Here is a 16586-nt window from a genome sequence, read left to right as displayed (position 1 = left end):
TGTGGGTGACCAGGGAGGGGGCGCATAGCTGTAGGCAGGCATTCTTGGGGCTGCATACACTGGCACACTGGTGGGGTGGGTGGGGGGGTGACAGGAGCTGGGGAGTGGGCAGTTAGCAGGGTACCTGTTCGGAAGGTAGGATGTGCTCCAGGATATATGTTGAGGGAAAAGGCTGGAGCTGCTGCTGTATAGCCCATGGGGAAACCAGCTAGATAACCATTCCTTTGGAATTTGCATGGGGAACCCCAGAAGAACCCAGGCTATAAACAGGATTGGTGACTTCAGGCCCCTGGGCTGGCGGTTGCGCTTGGCAAGGGCCTGCCACGGAGGCCTGCTCCCATGAGAGGCTGAGTCACAAGGTCTGTGCCCTGCCTTGCCTGGGCTCCCCGCGCACTCTCTCTTTCTTTTTCTTGCAGTCTCATCTCTAAACCTTTGCTTTTATCCCTCCTCTCCCTCCCTCCCCACTTATACTTTTAAATCCTTATTTATTTATGCTTTATTGCATATAGTTGTTAACAATGTTAACAATGTTGTGTTCGTTTTAGGTGTAAAGTGATTCAGTTTCTATGAATCACACTTTTCAGATTCTTTTCTTGTATGTTATCACAATGTTGAGTATAGTTCTCTGTGCTATACAGTAGGTCCTTGTTGGTTATCTATTTTAATTTCTTATACTTTTTAAGTGACTCCCCTTAAAATTTTTTCTTCTGTCTTCTGCACTTCTTTTATACTGCCATTCTTATTGGCTTCTATTTTTAAAATCTGTTTCTTACCTAGCTATCCAATCTTCCTATCTATTTTAATGTATTGTTAGATCTCTCTGTCCATGACTGTATTTTCTCACTAGTTTCTCCTTTTCAGCATTCTCTTGCTGCCTCTCATGATCACACTCTTTATGTTAGCCTTTTTCCCAGAGATTCTTCCCTTATAAACTTTCTTTCCTGCCCCTTTCTTCCTTTTATTCACCCCTCCCTCCTTCCATTCCTACCTCTCTCCCTTTCTTCTCTTTTCATATCCATACACCTACATACATACATACATACCTACTTACCTAGCTATCTATCCAGCTATTAATGATCTATGTTCATTGCACTCTTTCTGTATTGACTTCTACCTTTTAGAACTCTCTCCCACCCTGCACAGTTGTACTTAATTTTCTTCCTGTATCTTCCTCTCTCATTCTCTCTACTTATTCATGTAATTGTCTTCTGAAACATCCTCTCTAAACTGATTTTCTTCCTCCCTCCCTGCTTCCCTTCCCTGCCTTCCTTATTTCCTTCCCTCCCTCTCTCCCTTCTTCCATTTTTTAAAATAATGTTTTGACTTATTTATTTGGCTGCACTGGATCTTACTTGTGGCATGTGGGATCTAGTTCCTTGACCAGGGATCAAACCCAGGAGTGCAGAGTCTTAGCCACTGGACCACCAGCAAAGTCCCTCTTCTTCCTTCTTAAGTTTTTACTGGCTCCTTTTTAAACTTCTCTTTCTCCCCGCCCGCCCCCTTCTCTCCTTCCTTTGTACTGTCTTTACTGGATTGTCCTTTTAAAGTTCCACCTACCTAAACCTGTGCACTTATCTTCCTTGCTATGTACCTATCAATCATCTTCATTTTACTGTATTTTTATTGCCTTAAAAAACCTGGCATTCTCCCCTTTCCCAACTGTACCTGAGTCTCTTCCTTTTAAACCTCTTCTTTCCTACTTCCTAATTCCTTTCTTTCCACTATTCCTGGCTGTGTCTCTCTAGCTCTCCCTTTCACTGTGTCTCTGTTCTTTGTCTGCTGGCTGCCTGCATCCCTCCTTTCCTTTGTCTCCCTCCCTGACCATATATCCCTCCCTTACCCCTTCTTCTCGCCTTCCTCCCTCCCTCTCTCCTTCCTTCTGCTTTTCCTGTTGAGTTTTCTGACTTGCTTTTTTAATTTTAAAAATGTCTATTAATAATCTCTGTATATACATTTTTTTTAAATTTTCTTTTGTGACTGACTTCTTTTTAAATTCCCCTGCCCCACCTAGTGTGCTAATTTTCTCACTGGGTCCTCTTTTTCAATCTCCTCTCCCCATTTCAATCATTCTTTTGTTCTCTTTGTCTCCTTTATTCTTCTAACTTACTCCTAGCATCTTAACTTCTTTATTTTCTTTTGTCCCCTCCTTTTTTTTTTTTTTTATTTCCCATGTCTCTTTCTCATTCCCTTTCTTTCCCACTCTGTATTTGTTTCCTTTGCCTCCATGTATGGATGCTTTCTTTTCTTTTCTTTTTGCTTGATTTTACTGTTTTTTTACAGGGACCTGGTTTTACACTTTTTTGTTTTCTTCTCATCTTTCTCTTTTCAACACTATCTTTCTCTATTATCTTTTTTACTTGGCTTCTTTTAAAATTATACTCTATTTTCTATCTGTTTATATCTTTTACTGTCTTCTTCAATAACTTCTCTTTAAATCTCCCATCCCCACAGTCCTACGTGAGCTTCTTACTGACTCCATCTTTTCAAGCTTCTCTCACTTTCAAACTCTTTCTCCTTTTACTTTCTCCTACCAATTCATTCTATTTCAAGTTGCCTGCCTGCTCTCCTTCCCTCCATCCCATCTTCCCACTTTCTTTTACTGTTTTTCTTCCTGCCTGCTGTGTTTCATTTTTTGCTCAATTTTTCTTATGCTTTTTTTATACCTCTTTTTTTTTTTTTTTTTTACTGGTACTTCCTATTTATAGTCTGTTCTGTCCATCTGACTGCCTGCTACCAAACTATAAATCACCTATTTTTTAATCTATATATTAGGGTCTTTAAAAAATTGTTCCTTCTCATCTTTGAATCTCTTTCACTTGTACAGACCATTGTACTTGATTTTTTTCTTACTGGCTACTCCTTTTCAAACACTTCCATGCTCATCTTTAATCTCTTACCTTTTCCTTTTTGAGTGACTTGTCCTTTTCTTATTTTCCTCTCATTCATCCTCTTTTCCTTCCATTTTCCATCCTTTCCTCCCCCTCCCTTTCCTTCCTTCCTTTCCTCCTCTCTCCCTCCATTCCTTCTTTCCTTTCTGTGTATCTATTGCTCCCTTTTTTCACTGTGTCTTTCTTCTCTTTTCCTGTCTTCCTTCCCTCCCTCCCCCTTCTCTATACATCTTTATGGCTTTCTCTCACTCTCTCTGGCTTTTCTGTCTTCTTTGCCTGCTGCCTGCAAGCCCTTTCCCCCTCCTTCCCTCTCCTTCCTCTTTGCTTTTCCCCACTGCTTCTCTCCTCCTCTTTCTTCCTATATTCCCCTCACTTTCCCTCCACCCTCTTTTCCTTTGGTCTTCATTACTTTTCTCCTTCTTATCTTTCTCCCTCTAACAGCCTGTTCCCTCTGTCATAGCAGCCTCTCTACTCCTTCCCTTCCTTCCTCTTCTCTCAGTTCTCCAGTGTTTAAACACTCTTCTTTACTTCTTCTTGCTTTTCTTTTCTGTATTGTCTTTTTTTATTGGCTTCTTTTTACAGTCCTACCTATACCTATGTGTTTATCTAGGTATCAAATCATCTATCTTCATTTCACTGTATTTTTTATTGGTTTTTACACTTTAGCTGTACTTCAGCAACACACCACATAGAATTTTACTTGATTTTCTTACTGGCTTCATTTAAAAAACTGCTCTTTCTTCTCTTTTCCCCCCAAACGTTCCTTCTATTCTTTTTGCACTGTGGCTCAGATCATGAACTCCTTACTGCCAAATTCAGACTTAAATTGAAGATACTGGAGAAAACCACTAGACCATTCAGGTATAACCTAAATCAAATCACTTACGATTATACGGTGGCAGTGAGAAATAGATTTAAGGGACTAGATCTGATAGATAGAGTGCCTGATGAACTATGGACGGAGGTTCATGACATTGTACAGGAGGCAGTGATCAAGACCATCCCCAAGAAAAAGAATGCCAAAAAGCAAAATGGCTGTCTGAGGAGGCCTTACAAATAGCTATGAAAAGAAGAGAAGCCAAAAGAAAAGGAGGAAAGGAAACACATACCCATTTGAATGCAGAGTTCCAAAGAATAGCAAGAAGAGATAAGCAAGCCTTCTTTAGTGATCAGTGCTAAGAAATGGAGGAAAACAATAGAATGGGGAAGACTAGAGATCTCTTCAAGAAAATAAGAGATACCAAGGGAACATTTCAAGCAAAGATGGGCTCAATAAAGGACAGAAATGGTATGGACCTAACAGAAGCAGAAGATATTAAGAAGAGGTGGCAAGACACAGAACTGTACAAAAAAGATCTTCATGACCCAGATAACGATGATAGTGTGATTGCTCACCTAGAGCCAGACATCCTGGAGTGCAAAGTCAAGTGGGCCTTAGGATGCATTACTACAAACAAAGCTAGTGGAGGTGATGGAATTCCAGCTGAGCTATTTCAAGTCCTAAAAGACTACAAACAAAGCTAGTGGAGGTGATGGAATTCCAGCTGAGCTATTTCAAGTCCTAAAAGATGATGCTGTGAAAGTGCTGCACTCAATATGCCAGCAAATTTGGAAAACTCAGCAGTGGCCACAGGACTGGAAAAGGTCAGTTTTCATGCCAATCCCAAAGAAAGGCAATGCCAAAGAATGCCCAAACTGCTGCACAATTGCACTCATCTCACACACTAGCAAAGTCATGCTTAAAATTCTCCAAGCCAGGCTTCTACAGTACAGGAACCGTGAACTTCCAGATGTTCAAGCTGGTTTTAGAAAAGGCAGAGGAACCAGAGATCAAATTGCCAACATCTGCTGGATCATCAAAAAAGCGAGAGAGTTCCAGAAAAACATCTATTTCTGCTTTATTGTCTATGCCAAAGCCTTTGACTGTGTGGATCACAATAAACTGTGGAAAATTCTGAAAGAGATGGGAATACCAGACCACCTGACCTGCCTCTTGAGAAATCTGTATGCAGGTCAGGACGCAACAGTTAGAACTGGACATGGAACAACAGACTGGTTCCAAATAGGAAAAGGAGTTCGTCAAGGCTGTATATTGTCATCCTGCTTACTTAACTTATATGCAGAGTACATCATGAGAAACGCTGGGCTGGATGAAGCACAAGCTGGAATCAAGATTGCTGGGAGAAATATCAGTAACCTCAGATATGCAGATGACACCACCCTTAGGGCAGAAAGTGAAGAAGAACTAAAGAGCCTCTTGATGAAAGTGAAAGAGGAGTGTGAACAGTTGGCTTAAAGCTCAACATTCAGAAAACTAAGATCACGGCAATCTGGTCCCATCACTTCATGGGAAATAGATGGGGAAACAGTGGAAACAGTGTCAGACTTTATTTTTCTGGGCTCCAAAATCACTGTAGATGGTGATTGCAGCCATGAAATTAAAAGACGCTTGCTCCTTGGAAGGAAAGTTATGACCAACCCAGACAGCATATTAAAAAGCAGAGACATGACTTTGCCAACAAAGGTCCGTCTAGTCAAGGCTATGGTTTTTCCAGTGGTCATGTATGGATGTGAGAGTTGGATTATAAAGAAAGCTGAGAACCCAAGAGTTGATGCCTTTGAACTGTGGTGTTGGAGAAGACTCTTGAGAGTCCCTTGGACTGCAAGGAGATCCAACCTGTCCATCCTAAAGGAAATCAGTCCTGGGTGTTCATTGGAGGGACTGATGTTGAAGCTGAAACTCCAATACTTTGGCCACCTGATGCGAAGAGCTGACTCATTTCAAAAGATCCTGATGCTGGGAAAGATTGAAGGCAGGAGCAGAAGGGGACAACAGAGGATGAGATGGTTGGATGGCATCACTGACTCAATGGAGATGAGTTTGAATAGACTCGGGGAGTTGGTGATGGACAGGGAGGCCTGGTGTGCTGCAGTCCGTGGGGTCACAAAGAGCTGGACACAACTGAGCGACGGAACTGAACTGAACTAAAGCCACCAGGGAAGCCCCCTCGGAAGTCTCCTTTTTAAACAGCCCTCTTCCCCAAATTGTACTTGAATTTTTTACTTACTCTTTCTTTTCAAGCCTCTTATACAATCACATTCCCTCTTTTTATTTTACATTTTCCTACTGTCCCATCCTTTAAACACTTACCTTCTTTTTCTTTGTTTTCTGACTTAATTCTCTTTGTCTTTTACTTGCTGCCTTTGATCCTTTTGCTTTACATTTTTTGTCTTCCCTTCTCCCTCCTTCACCCTCCCCCGGCACTTTCCCCATCCCTCTCGCTCCTTTTAAACTCACTTTTGAGGGCTCCTCTTCTGAAACGTTTCTTTCTTTCTCTCATCTGCGGTCTTGTTTTGTACTTTCATTTATTTCTGGGTTACTCTTTTAAAAAGTGTTGATTTATTTGCCGTAGCAGGTCTTAGTTGTAGCCTGTGGTGTCTTTGGGCTTTGTTGGGCGTGTGAGGTCTTTAGCTGTGGTGTGCAAACCCTTAGTTGGGGCATGTGCCTCTACTTCCCTGACCAGGGACTGAACTGGGCCCCCTGTATTTGAAGCACAGAGTCCTAACCACTGGACCACCAGGAAAGCCCTCTGGCTTATTCTTTTAAAAGTTGGTTCTACCTATCTATTATCTATCATGTTTATTTTACAGGTTTTTTTTTTAATTCCTCTGACTCCTTTTGAAGTCTCTCTCTCGCACAGTCACATTCTCTTTTCATTTTATTTTTTCCTATAACTTATTCATTAAAATTTTTTTCTTTCCTTCCTTCCTTTTCTCCTTTATTCCCATTTTTAATAGCTCCTTTTCATGCCTTTTCTTTTGCTTTCTCTTTTCTTTGCCTGCCTGCATGCCTGCCTTCTTCCCTTTCTTTCTTCTTATTTTATTCTTTTTTTACAGGCTTCTCTTTTCAAACTGTCTGCTTTCCTTCTCCCTTTCTCTCTTCCTTCCTTCTATTTTTTTTTGTCCTGCCTTTTTTACTGGCTCCTATTTTATAAACTCATCCTATTTACCTCTTTTCTATATTTCTTTTCTCTCTCTTTCTCTGTCCCTTCTCTCTTTCTTCCATGGTTTCTCTCTCTATGTTCCTGTATTGCTTTTCTTACTGGCTACTGGCTCTTCCTTTTTGAAGTATGTTCATATTTTCTGCCTTCCATCTATCCATCTTCCCTCCCTTCTACCTTCCCCTCCCCCCTTATTTAATGCTAGTCTTCTGTAACTTTTGAAATCCTTCTCTTTCCTTATTGTACTATACTTTTTCTCTCCCTTTTGCTCTGTGTCTCTGTTTCTCCTCTTTTCATTTCCTTCTTTGCCTTTTTTATTTTTTCATTTTTTGTTTTATTTTCTTTTACTGACTTTTTAACTTCCTCCTTTTTAATGTTAATATTTTCCTTTTCTCCTATTCTCCCTCTCCTACTGGATCCTTTTATTCCATTCAGTCTATCTTCAATGTACTGCTTTTTCATATTGGCATCTCCTTTTTAAGTCTCTCTCTTTTTCTTCTACTAACTTCTCATGTTTTCCCCTATTACTCCCTGCCCAAATTGTATTAGATTTTCCTACTGGCTTCTTTTCAAATTTTTTTCTCACTCTCACATTCTTTTTTTTTTTTTTTTTACTTTTTTCTGTTCACATATCCTTTTTAAACTTTATTCTCTCTCTTCCTCCTACTGCTTTGTTTCTCTAGTTTTGTCTGTGTGTCTTTTTCTTGCTCCCTTTCTTTCACTCTTTGTCTTCTTTGTTTGCTTTTCTTCCTCATACTCCTTGTCTTTTTTTCTTGTTTCTTTGCCTTTGTCTCCTTCCACTCCCTCATGGTGTGTGTGTGTGTGTGTGTGTGTATGTGTGTGTGCACGCGCGCACGTGCATGTATATTTTCTTACTAGCTTCTTCTGCTTAATATTCTTCTTTTTCATTCATTCACTTTCCTCCTCTTTATATCTCCATTTCATTCTTTCTTTTTGTATCATATTTTCTCCTTCTCAACCTTTTTGTTCTTTCTATTTCTATTTCTTGTTTAGGATATTTTAAATGTCTCTTCCTTTTTTCTACTTAATTTTTTTTCTCTTTCTCTTTCTAGCTTACTGTTTTGTATAATCTTTTCTTAGTGGACCTCAGTTAAAATTTTCCTTCTATTTTTCATTCATTGTCTCCCTCTTTGTTTCAGTCTGTTTTGGGGGTAATGTTTTGTCTTACTGGCTCATTTTCTCTATCTATATATAACTGTCTCTTTCCCTTTTTGTTGTTGTTCTGTCTCCTCTACTGGCTCCTTTTTAAACTCCTAGTAAAGGCAGTCTTGTCTGCTGAGCCACTTTACAGAAGTGTGTAATTTGTTATAATGTCTGTAACATAACAATATTGTGTGAATGTGTGTGGCTGTCTGTACATTCTCTACAACTTGACCTGTAAGTGGGAAGTGCCTGTAAGTGTGAGCTTCTAGAATTTCTCTTTGCAAGGGCTTTGTCACCTCACTATATTAGCACATAGACGGGTTTTTTACAAAGCCACTGATAATAAATATTTATGCATATTCTACTTACCTTTGTCTTTTATTGTTTCTCTCTCATCTTCTGTTTCATCTTGACTTCTGTTTTCAAATACATTTTCTTCTGATCCTTCTCTCTGAAGGTAATTCCTTTGCATTTTTGGTAAATAATAAGGGATTTTTTTCTCGAGTTGTGCTTTTTTCTAAATATTAAAAAATATATATTCAGTGTTTAAAATTTAATATCAACTTGCCACTGGAAATGTATAACAGATACTTCAAATATGATGGTACATTTGAAGGAAGCCCTCTTTCTTGAGATTTCTAAAATCAGAGTACAGAGCTAGGAAGGTAATAAAGGTAAGTTTCCTTTTGCTGTCCAGCTTGAAGAATGTATTTTAATAACAAGGTCCAACTGAACTCATTGCCTACTTTCTGGAGACTGGTCCCATTGTAGACCAGCACTTAAAGTTCAGGTTCAGACCAGACTGGCTCTTTCCATCAATAGCTATCCTTGTGAATTTAAGTCACTTCTGAAAATCCACACTTTAAAATATCAAAATTAGCAAAACCCTTTCCTCAAAACAGCCCAAGTTATTGTTCAAAGGTCACTCTACCTTACGGTGAGCATCTTTGACTTTTTTACGTTGTTCTTCATATCTTGCTTCTCTGTTTACTTCTTCTCCAATCTTTGACAGCAGTAACATTTCTTCTGTTTTCCGTTCCTAAAGAGCACAATGTCATGGTAGTCAGCAGGGCTTCTCTTTTATAATCTTTTTCTTTCTTTCTTTCTTTTTTTTTTTTTTTTTTTGATCAATAAGCAAATTAGGTCAAATTAAGACCCTTATAGGAACTTGGACAACCATAATGAAAATCTTACACTGGCTTTAGAATGGGCTTATGCTTCAAAGGTAGATCTCAAAAGATGCTGGAAAGGTGATTTTCTCTTATAGATTTGAGGAATTATTATATGTAATATGTTGCCCTTAAATGTATTCTGACAGAGAGCCTGAACAAATAGCCTTGTCTGAGCATTGAGGAGTGAGAATACAGACATGATTATTTTTCACTAGTTAAATTCTAAAACTTTAAGAGCAGATGAAGTGTGTCTATACTATGATGGTATGTAATTTGTGGTATCAGTCTCACTATGTTAAGTAAAAAGCTTGTCTGTTATAATGGTGATACAAGATTAATAGCAGTTTATTATTTTAAAATAATTATGATTTTTTAAAGCAGTGGTTTATTTCTTAGACCTGAAATAACTTCAGGTAATATGGTGGGACTGCTAAAAATGTTTATAAATAAAATAATCACACATAATTTCCCCATCAATATTTATAATTTGGTGTTTCTCACTTCTTCAGTTTGTCTCCAGAGACTAAGTTTTCTTCTAACGTGGTCCCGATGTCGTCTTTCTTCTTCCTTTATCCGGAGTACGTTCTGCTTTTCTGCCGTGTGTTCAAGCTTGTTTAATTCCAAGCTAATCATATCTAAATATCTAAGTAAAAGTGAAAATTTAAGGGAAGATAAACTGGGTGTTTCCCTTATGATGGTATTATCTACTCTGATATTCCCAAACCACCTTCTGGGTTGTTTTTTATTTCTTAAACTACAGGAATGTAGAGTTCTTTAAGCTAACGTGATCCACCAACTCACCATGATGTACTCATCAGACTGTTACTGTGGTCAGGACAATGGCAAAATGTAGAACAGACTGATTTAAAGCATTTTATACAGAGATTAGTCCTAATTCAGGAGCTCTGTAACATGAGTTTCCAAAGACGGCTGAAGTCAACTTAAGGACTGACTTCAAAAAACAAGTATATTTGAATTTTCTTTAAAAAATAAGTGGCTATTGGCCTCTCTGTCATTGTCAAGTCCTTGAACAATCTCTCATGTGTAGACAGGCCTGAAGACTGCCAGTCTGCCACTTTGGTGAATCAGTATATATTCTGGCTTGACATGAATCCATGGAATATAAGAGGTAGGTGATGGGGAACTGGCCCTCACCCCTGATAAAGGAAAAAGAGAAGGAACTATAACTCATCCATTTGCCTCCTGGGGCATGGGCTCAGCCGCTGAATAATACGATTGAATGTGTGTGAGTAATAGCTAAATGAACATACATGGTTGGTTGGGGGGGTAACACCTGTTTATATTAACATCAGATGAAGTTATAGCAACTCTCTCTGTTTTATCCAGCAGTAATTTCCTTAAACTTAAGTTTGAAATGTGCTAATGACACCTTTCCCTCTACTACTATGAACTTGGGTTTCCCAAGCTCAGGGAGCTGTACTTCGGAATTGTTCTTCAAATATCAGTTTGTCTTACCTCTTGGGTTCCTCATGACTCCATTTTCTCAGGTAGAAACTCTTTCCTAGCTATGGTATCAAAGTTTCCAATCCCTGCTATCTCTTAATCTCCTTTCTTTTCAGTCCACATTGAAGACTATAGGAAGTTAAATTGTGTCTAATACTTTTTAAATTATTCTGCTTTCAATTATTTCTAGTACTTTTACAGTTTTCTGGAGTCCACAATACGTCCACAAAAAATATGCATTAACTTTGGTCATACCTTTGCTTTATCAACAGCTCTTGGTCTGGAGTTGTTCGTTTATTTTCTTGTAACAGCCAACCTTGGAACTGTGTACTGCCATGACGGTCACAGGCTCTCTTGGTTTCATACAATTTATTTACTTGTTTTTCAATCATTTCCTGGGAGGGAAAAAAAAGAAGTACAGTGTTTATATTGGCCAGAAATAACCTTGTCCTTTGATATGACTTCTCATGTTTTGGGCTTGGTAAACATCCTGTAGTTTACAAATGGTTAATTAACCTGCATTTAAGTCTTTCTTCCACAACCTACATTAAAACTTTCTTACGGGCCTCAAATAAAACAAATTCAAGCACTTAACTTACTTGTTCTCTTACATAGTTTCTTTCGGAGTCTAATTTCAAACGGGTGAGATACTGCCTGTACTTATTCAATTCCTTCAAGGTGCATACAACCTATAAAAACAAATATATAAATATTTGTTGTAACAATATGTTACAAAAAAGTTGTAACAATCACGAAACTTTCCAGAGAAAAGAGTCATAAGAACATTCATTTTAGTAACAATTTTGGGATCAAGGCTAGTGACAGCACATTTTGGTAATAGTTTAGAAGGCAATATCTCTCTACGGTGGCTGTATCACCAGGAAATGTCTACCTAAATAATATTACTTCAATAATATGGTTCACACAAAATAAATGTTATTAAAATATCAGTATAATAATGATGTTTAACTTTCAGAAGAATTTATTCTATCAAGCTGTATTCTGTTAGGTTTCCATTTTGTCTCTAGTCTTCTCAAAGGGTATTGAAAATATCCCTTGATGGGTATACAGTGCTATTAATACTTTTAGAGCCAAAGGAAAGGCACTAATAATACAGCTGAGAGAAAATGCATAAATAAATGTGTATGCATATGTCTTTACATATTCAAATCATTTGGCATTTATCTTTTGCTTTTATCAAAGAAAAATGATCAAGTGGGAACAATTTTATTTAGAAACAGCCATCTGATTTCTCTTTACTCAAATATTGAGTAATTCACTTAGTCTTCTGTCAGGTATTCTTTATTGCTCAATTAAAAGTTGACACAGGTTCCCAGTGAAGTACAGAAGCAAGCTTATATCAAGACCATGGGTTTATGCTGGTTAACTGGAAGCAAACTTCAACCCACCTTATTATTGCTGGTGATATAGCCACCTTTCTTTAATCTCCTCAAGATATCTTTTCGCCTATAGTATGATTTTAAATGTGGATCGTGCAGGCTTTTATAGTCAGTTTGTAAAAGGCGACAATAAGGATCAAACAGGTTAAAGTCAGAAGTAGGCTGATAAAGCTGCAAACACACAGATTGAAAAGTGTTACATATGTAAAAGGAATGAAATCACACTTTTAAATCTCAATTTGTTAAGGTGATTAGGCTGTTCATTGAAAATAAAACATGCAAGAAGAATCTGAAGTGAGAGAATACTGACAATGGGCTGATCTGAAAAAAAGACAGTAGAATACTGTAATTTTCTTCCACTTGCATTTAAATCAATATGAAAGACCTTTAAATTCCGTTTCCATGGTACTCTGCTAAAGTGATTGTAGTTCACAAAGCAGCAAGGTCAGGTGAAGAAGCATGGCCTAAGAAATTGGGAGACTGTGGTTCTAGTCTAAACTCTGCTACCATCTACCTGTCATAGCTTCACCTTACAAGGTGGTCAAGGGTGCTGCTGCTGCTGCTAAGTCGCTTCAGTCATGTCCAATTCTGTGCGACCCCATAGACGGCAGCCCACCAGGCTCCCCCGTCTCTGGGATTCTCCAGGCAAGAACACTGGAGTGGGTTGCCATTTCCTTCTCCAATGCAGGGAAGTGAAAAGTGAAAGTGAAGTCGCTCAGTCGTGTCCGACTCTTAGTGACCCCATGGACTGCAGCCTTCTAGGCTCCTCCGTCCATGGGATTTTCCAAGCAAGAGTACTGGAGTGGGGTGCCATTGCCTTCTCCAGGTCAAGGGTAGAGTAAAAAAAAAAAAAAAAAAAAACAACAACTAAATGTGCAAAATATAGTGTTACTTCCTTGAGGAGATATTGCTAAAAGATAAAGAAGGATCCCACTAAGTTAGTGGTTAGGGTAGTTGAATATAGTACCTGGTCATAATTAAATACATGTGTTTGGGGGGAATCAATATAATAAATTGTAGAGCGAATCAGTATAAGTATGGGGAAAAAATCAGGAAATAAGTAGCTAACAAGTGAATAAAAGAGTAACACAATGTAAATATGGGAAATAGAAGATAGTGGAGCAAGAAACCAATGAAGAGGGCTACATTTACAAACTGAAAAGGAGTGTTATCACTTTTTAGTCAAATAGGCTTTGAGTGTGTTTTAGGAATGTTAATTTGTGGGAAGGGGTAGAATGTATTGGTTTTGAACAGAGAAATTATATTGCTTTCCAGCAATAAAACTTAAAAAAATCATATATATTTGACAAGTATCAGAAATACCAGGGAGCCCCCTATGCATCCTTGATGACACCCTAGAGAGGAGAATGGTAAGGAAATAAGTAAAATCAGGAAATAAGTAGAAATAACGTGATGAAAGCACACACTCAGAGAGTTCCGAACCTCCTTCAGGCTTAGCCTACAGCTAAGGACAGGGTGGGGAGTGTTAGGCAGAGGACTTAAACAGTGCGTGCAGCACTCTGAACCAGAAAAACAGTACTTTGGTGCTGAGTGAGAGAATGCAGATCAAGGGCAATGTAAATTCTAAGGAAAGATGAAACCGTTGGGGTTTGGGACACTGGGGAAAGGCTTCATATAGTAGCTCTTGAAAGATGGCTCAAATTGAAGATCAGGAAGCAGAGGAGAGCATGCCAGGTGTCAGGACCCAGATGGACAAAGGCACAGAAGTAGAAATTATCATACCATGTGTGGACAGGGAGAAAAGACCCGGACCTTTCGGAGCTGAGGTCTGGGTCGGAGATAAGGCTGAATTGGGTGGCGGAGGCCTATCACGAAGCCTTCTATCATTAAGTTCAGACACTGAATACTTCAACTCATTTTAACTTCACTTGGTGTGTGAAACTGAAGTTGACTCAAAGCAAAATAATAGCAGTGTTTCGAGTTTAATAGCAAGCAGAAAACAGTCAAGAAAATCACTTAAGCACCATTAAAAGTTAGTTTACCTTTTCACTTAAATTTGTAGTATAGAAAACATTATTACTTCCTGGAACGACTGGAAGCTTCACCCCAAGAGGAAGATCTAATAGATCAGTGGCTCCGACCTCTGTGATGGGGTCTTTTTGTGAGGCCTGTCAGATATAAGTAGAAACCTTATTTTTGTTTCTAGTACTATTATTTTAGTTTAGACCAATCTACTTAAACTAATACCTCCAAATAAACCAAAGACACACACTCAGGGTTGAAAGAAACCGCCCTGTTGATAACCTGAAGGCCTCCCTGTTTACCCCTGTTACCAACCCAATCTCTGAGCTCCATTCAAAGCTAATCTCAACCAGAGGGAGCTCTAGTCACTGCAGAGGGTCTGGGAGCTGGAAACCCAGCTTCAAGGGCCCACACCCCTCTGCTGAGTCCTCCCCCATAGTCTTTCGTCTGCCCGCCCTCCTTCCCTCCCAAGACCCAGCCCTGGAGCCAGAAAGAGGAGGAAGATCACCGACTGGCCCCCACTCACGGAGCCACACTGCTTCCTGTTGGCAGTTAGGCTGCGGGCGGCTGCCTTAGAGGCGGTGGCCTGAGCAGCCTTGTAGCAGTTATTGAGGTACCGGTCCATGGCCACCCATCAGCCCGCAGGGGGTCAGGAGCTGGGGTGCCACAAGCCGTCTTGGTTTCTTCTCTTCACGCACACCTTTCCCTCTCTACGCCCGCAGCTAGCCTGGGCAACCCAGCCAGTGGTCACGAGGGTAACGGCTCCTCCAGGCCACGCCCCTCACAATGCTGGGTTCCAGGCTGCCGCGCTGACGTCCTAAAAGGGCGCCTCCCCAAAGCGTGTCGCCCTCAAGTGAGGGGATGGGGCATTGTGACCACACTAGCTGCCACCCGGCGCCTCCAGCGCATGCGCAGAGCCCAAGCCTCAAGGGCCAAGCAAGATGGGGAAGTGCTCCAAAAGACTTGGTGTAGGAGGACCACAGTTGACATTACCTTTCAACCTGAAACCAATAGCCCTAATTTAAATTAAGCCAGAAGTGTATCAGTTTTTGTCAGTGTATTGTTCTTGTTTATTCGTTAAATCGTGTCCGACTCTTTTCTTTTGAGCCCACCAGGCTCCTCTGTCCGTGGGATTTCCCAGGCAGGAATACTGGCGTGGGTTGCCATTTCCTTCTCCAGGGGATCTTCCCGACTCAGGGATCGAACTCACATCTCCTGCATTGGCAGGCGGATTCTTTACCACTGAGCCACTAGGAAAGCCCTTGTCTCTGGATAGCTGCCTGTAATTCTAATTCTTCCTGACCCCCAAAGAACTATGATTCTGTTCAACACGTGCCTCTGAGTAATTGTGTAGTTTGCAGTAAGACCAGAGGGCTGGCTTAGAAACCCAGGTTCAAGGACCCACACCCCTCTGCTGAGTCCTCCCCCATAGTCTTTCGTCTGCCCGCCCTCCTTCCCTCCCAAGACCCAGCCCTGGAGCCAGAAAGAGGAGGAAGATCACCGACTGGCCCCCACTCACAGAGTCACACAGCTCCCTGTTGGCAGTTAGGCTGCTGGCTGCCGCCTTAGAGGCGGCGGCCTGGGCAGCCTTGTAGCAGTTATTGAGGTACCGGTCCATGGTCACCCATCAGCCCCCAGGGGGTGAGGGGCTGGGGTGCCACAAGCCGTCTTGGTTTCTTCTCTTCACGCACACCTTTCCCTCTCTACGCCCGTAGCTAGCCTGGGCAACCCAGCCAGTGGTCACGAGGGTAACGGCTCCTCCAGGCCACGCCCCTCACAATGCTGGGTTCCAGGCTGCCGCGCTGACGTCCTAAAAGGGCGCCTCCCCAAAGCGTGTCGCCCTCAAGTGAGGGGATGGGGCATTGTGACCACACTAGCTGCCACCTGGGGCCTCCAGCGCATGCGCAGAGCCCAAGCCTCAAGGGCCAAGCGAGATGGGGAAGTGTTCCAAAAGACTTGGTGTAGGAGGACCACAGTTGACATTACCTTTCAACCTGAAACCAATAGCCCTAATTTAAATTAAGCCAGAAGTGTATCAGTTTTTGTCAGTGTATTGTTCTTGTTTATTCGTTAAACCGTGTCCGACTCTTTTGAGCCCACCAGGCTCCTCTGTCCGTGGGATTTCCCAGGCAGGAATACTGGCGTGGGTTGCCATTTCCTTCTCCAGGGGATATTCCCGACTCAGGGATCGAACTCACATCTCCTGCATTGGCAGGTGGATTCTTTACCACTGAGCCACTAGGAAAGCCCTTGTCTCTGGATAGCTGCCTGTAATTCTTCTAATTCTTCCCGACCCCCAAAGAGCTATGATTCTGTTCAACACGTGCCTCTGAGTAATTGTATAGTTTGCACTAAGACCAGACGACTGGCTTTATACATCTGCCCACTTTATAGATCCCGTGACCGACCACTTCCGCTAGGCATATCCTTCCCCTAGTCTCATTTAGAACATACTGGTTTTTCCAGGACTCAGTGCTGTCTTTCCTGTCTTGGGCTCTTCATCTCTCTATGCTC

At 40.8% G+C, this 16586-nt stretch overlaps 1 protein-coding gene across 2 annotated transcripts in view; it reads right to left on the bottom strand.

Moving 5' to 3' along the window:
- LOC106701650 (fibrous sheath-interacting protein 2-like) overlaps window positions 1-15006 on the bottom strand; it is a 73153-nt gene extending 58147 nt beyond the window's left edge. The window contains exons 1-8 of one of the 2 annotated variants that reach the window (XM_070365737.1): window positions 14599-15006; window positions 14093-14218; window positions 12099-12260; window positions 11289-11378; window positions 10945-11084; window positions 9727-9868; window positions 8985-9092; window positions 8423-8570 (exon numbers count right to left, since the gene is read on the bottom strand). In XM_070365737.1, coding sequence (XP_070221838.1) covers window positions 8423-8570; window positions 8985-9092; window positions 9727-9868; window positions 10945-11084; window positions 11289-11378; window positions 12099-12260; window positions 14093-14218; window positions 14599-14697 — 1015 coding nt within the window. In that variant the 5' untranslated portion in view covers window positions 14698-15006. The remainder of the gene's footprint in view (window positions 1-8422; window positions 8571-8984; window positions 9093-9726; window positions 9869-10944; window positions 11085-11288; window positions 11379-12098; window positions 12261-14092; window positions 14219-14598) is intronic. The other variant, XM_070365738.1, reaches the window with a different exon arrangement.
- Between the last annotated feature and the right edge of the window lie 1580 nt (window positions 15007-16586).

Source organism: Bos mutus, chromosome X (assembly GCF_027580195.1).
Source record: "Bos mutus isolate GX-2022 chromosome X, NWIPB_WYAK_1.1, whole genome shotgun sequence".
In the NCBI taxonomy this organism is placed as follows: Eukaryota; Metazoa; Chordata; class Mammalia; order Artiodactyla; family Bovidae; genus Bos; species Bos mutus.
Note: the sequence above shows the minus strand (reverse complement) of the source record. Positions and strands in the feature narration are given on the sequence as shown.